Raw genomic sequence first — 2,500 nt, 5'->3', positions numbered from 1 at the left:
TAGACACACACAGAGTCACACTTTAAGTGAAACACAAGTGTGCGCACACGCACACACACACGCACCTACCTGCCTTCAAGTGCTCGAATAGTCAGGGCGTACACTGCTGCAAACACACGCCTTACCTACCTTTGCGAGGTAGACAGACATGGTATAAGTGACAGTTAGACAGACTCAAACGCTGGCGGCGTGCACACACACACCTTCAAGGGGTTGGAGAGACAGGGCCTAAGTGACAGAGGGACAGACAGTCTCAAACAAACACTGAAGAGACACCTCTAAGTGACGGACACACACACAGCCGGCTCTGTGGCTAAGTGGAGCTGAAGGGAGCAGTCAGGGAGCGGTAAGGGTTTGTCTGAGCGTTCATCACTGGGTTTATAGAAGTGCCACTCATGCACACGCGCACACACACACACACACACACACACACACACACACACACACACACACACACACACACCCACACACCCTTTCGCTTCCACAAAGATTGATGGTCGAGGTGTCAATCTTTGTCTCCTCCACCTCCATCTGCAAGTCCTTAATTGTTGAGAAAAAGTTAAGTTTTGAAAGAGCTAAATTTCAGATCTTCACTTGTCCTCTGCAGGGTTATTTTTAGTTAGATTTTTTTCAACAAATCCTATGTTTGCAGGTTCCAAATATCTCTACTTTCTGATCAAACGAACATGTTTTTGCATATTTTAGCACTCCGAGCAATGGGCAAATCTTACTCTCACAGTGGGTGTCGTCTTGTTCCCATCATCAGATTTCGTGGTTCTTCAGTAAAAAGTGTTCTGAAAATTTTCTTTGTTGTTTTCACAGGAACAGGTTTTGCCACGTGTAGCATCAAGGAGAGTGCGGCAGACAGCGACGCCGACCTCGACGTGGACGGGGATGACACCTTGGAGTACGGCAAGGCCCAGTACACCGAGGCCGACATCATCCCCTGCTCTGGGGCTGGAGAGGACCAAGGAGAGGCCAGAGAGAGGGAGGCGCTACGGGGAGCCGTGCTCAAGTATGAAGCCTCAGCCACTACACAGTCAAAGTAGCACGATACTGACCTAACAAAACTCCTGTTAGCCAAATGGAATGTGGCCTTCAGGCTCTGTTCATAGCAGCGTTTGTCTCTGTGTTGCAGCGGTGGAATGCCTTCTAACAGAATAACGCCCGAATTCTCCAAATGGGTCAATGACGGTAAGTTAAAAACATTTTTAAAAATACAAATGCAAAATACACAAACCAATCTATTCGTTTAGTCATTGCTTGACAGTTACACACACACACACATAATTTGCCAACAGTGCTGCCTTTTCGTTGAGCTGTGTCTCCTCAGTTTGCCTCATGTCTCTTGAATTTAGCAGTGAAGTGTGTGAACGCTTATTGCAGCAAGAAAAGTCACCATCCAATGTTAACAATGCCACGTGTGTGTGTGTGTGTGTGTGTGTGTGTGTGTGTGTGTGTGTGTGTGTGTGTGTGTGTGTGTGTGTGTGTGTGTGTGTGTGTGTGTGTGTGTGTGTGTGTGTGTGTGTGTGTTTACAGAGATGCCTTCAACGAGCAACGGAGAAAGCAGCAAGACAGACCCCGGCACTCCTTCATCCTCCTCCTCTTCCTCCTGCGTCCCACGCACCTGTAAAAACAGTGAGATCGAAAAGTAGGTTACACATATATTCATTCACACACACACACACACACACACACACACACACACACACACACACACACACACACACACACACACACACACAGTGATTGTATGACTTTCTGATGAGTTTCCAGCAGCTTGTAGAGGCTCATAATTCAATTCAATTTAACTTTATTTCAGACTCATAGGTGCTCATCAGTATAAAAATAATAAATACAATATGAGGACAACAACAGAGAGATACAATCATTGCAGCTGACAAGTTCACAGTGATGCATTTTGTGTGGATTCTGCTTTGTGTCTGCGTGGGTGCGTGCATGTGTGCGACAGGGAGGGTCCAGGTATTGATTTTCCCTGCAGTCGTGTTCTCTCAGAGCACAGAGCTGCCTTAGAATCATTAATGTGGACACACGCACACACATTTAAAGGCAGCAGTGTGAGAACACAAATGTTTGTTCACACTGGTGTACACACATTCCTTCAACAACACCTTTCATACTCTGTGCTGTGGATACCTATGTGTATTTAATGCCAAAAACATAGGTAAAATTGACATTTCTAGGCCAGGTAGGTGATTAAAGTTAGGTACTAGGTAAGGTTTTTAAAGGCTTAAAGCCTGCTATACACATGCACATTTTATTGTGTGTTCTGTGTACAGTGACAGCTCAAAACAAGTGCAGTGATTCAACTGACAAAATGAGATTCGACACATTGGCATTCAGCAGGAACACACCAAAAATGAAATGTTCTTCAAAATGATGTCATATTGACCTGTATACATGACCGCAGCTGGAGGCTGGATTCCACAGTACAAAAAGAAGTCCCCTCACCTAGCTGTGTTTGAAACACACACACACA

General features: G+C 45.5%; 1 protein-coding gene across 8 annotated transcripts in view; it reads left to right on the top strand.

The window, feature by feature from the left end:
* rnf220a (ring finger protein 220a) overlaps positions 1–2,500 on the top strand; it is a 184,041-nt gene that overhangs the window by 163,318 nt on the left and 18,223 nt on the right. For all 8 annotated transcript variants that reach the window (XM_070973926.1, XM_070973923.1, XM_070973924.1 and 5 more), the window contains 3 exons: positions 823–1,015; positions 1,139–1,194; positions 1,540–1,651. In XM_070973926.1, the coding sequence (XP_070830027.1) occupies positions 823–1,015; positions 1,139–1,194; positions 1,540–1,651 (361 nt within the window). The remainder of the gene's footprint in view (positions 1–822; positions 1,016–1,138; positions 1,195–1,539; positions 1,652–2,500) is intronic.

This window comes from Chaetodon trifascialis, chromosome 11 (genome assembly GCF_039877785.1).
Source record: "Chaetodon trifascialis isolate fChaTrf1 chromosome 11, fChaTrf1.hap1, whole genome shotgun sequence".
NCBI classification, from domain to species: Eukaryota; Metazoa; Chordata; class Actinopteri; order Chaetodontiformes; family Chaetodontidae; genus Chaetodon; species Chaetodon trifascialis.
The sequence above is the reverse complement of the archived record's forward strand: the minus strand, read 5'-3'. Positions and strand labels throughout refer to the sequence as shown.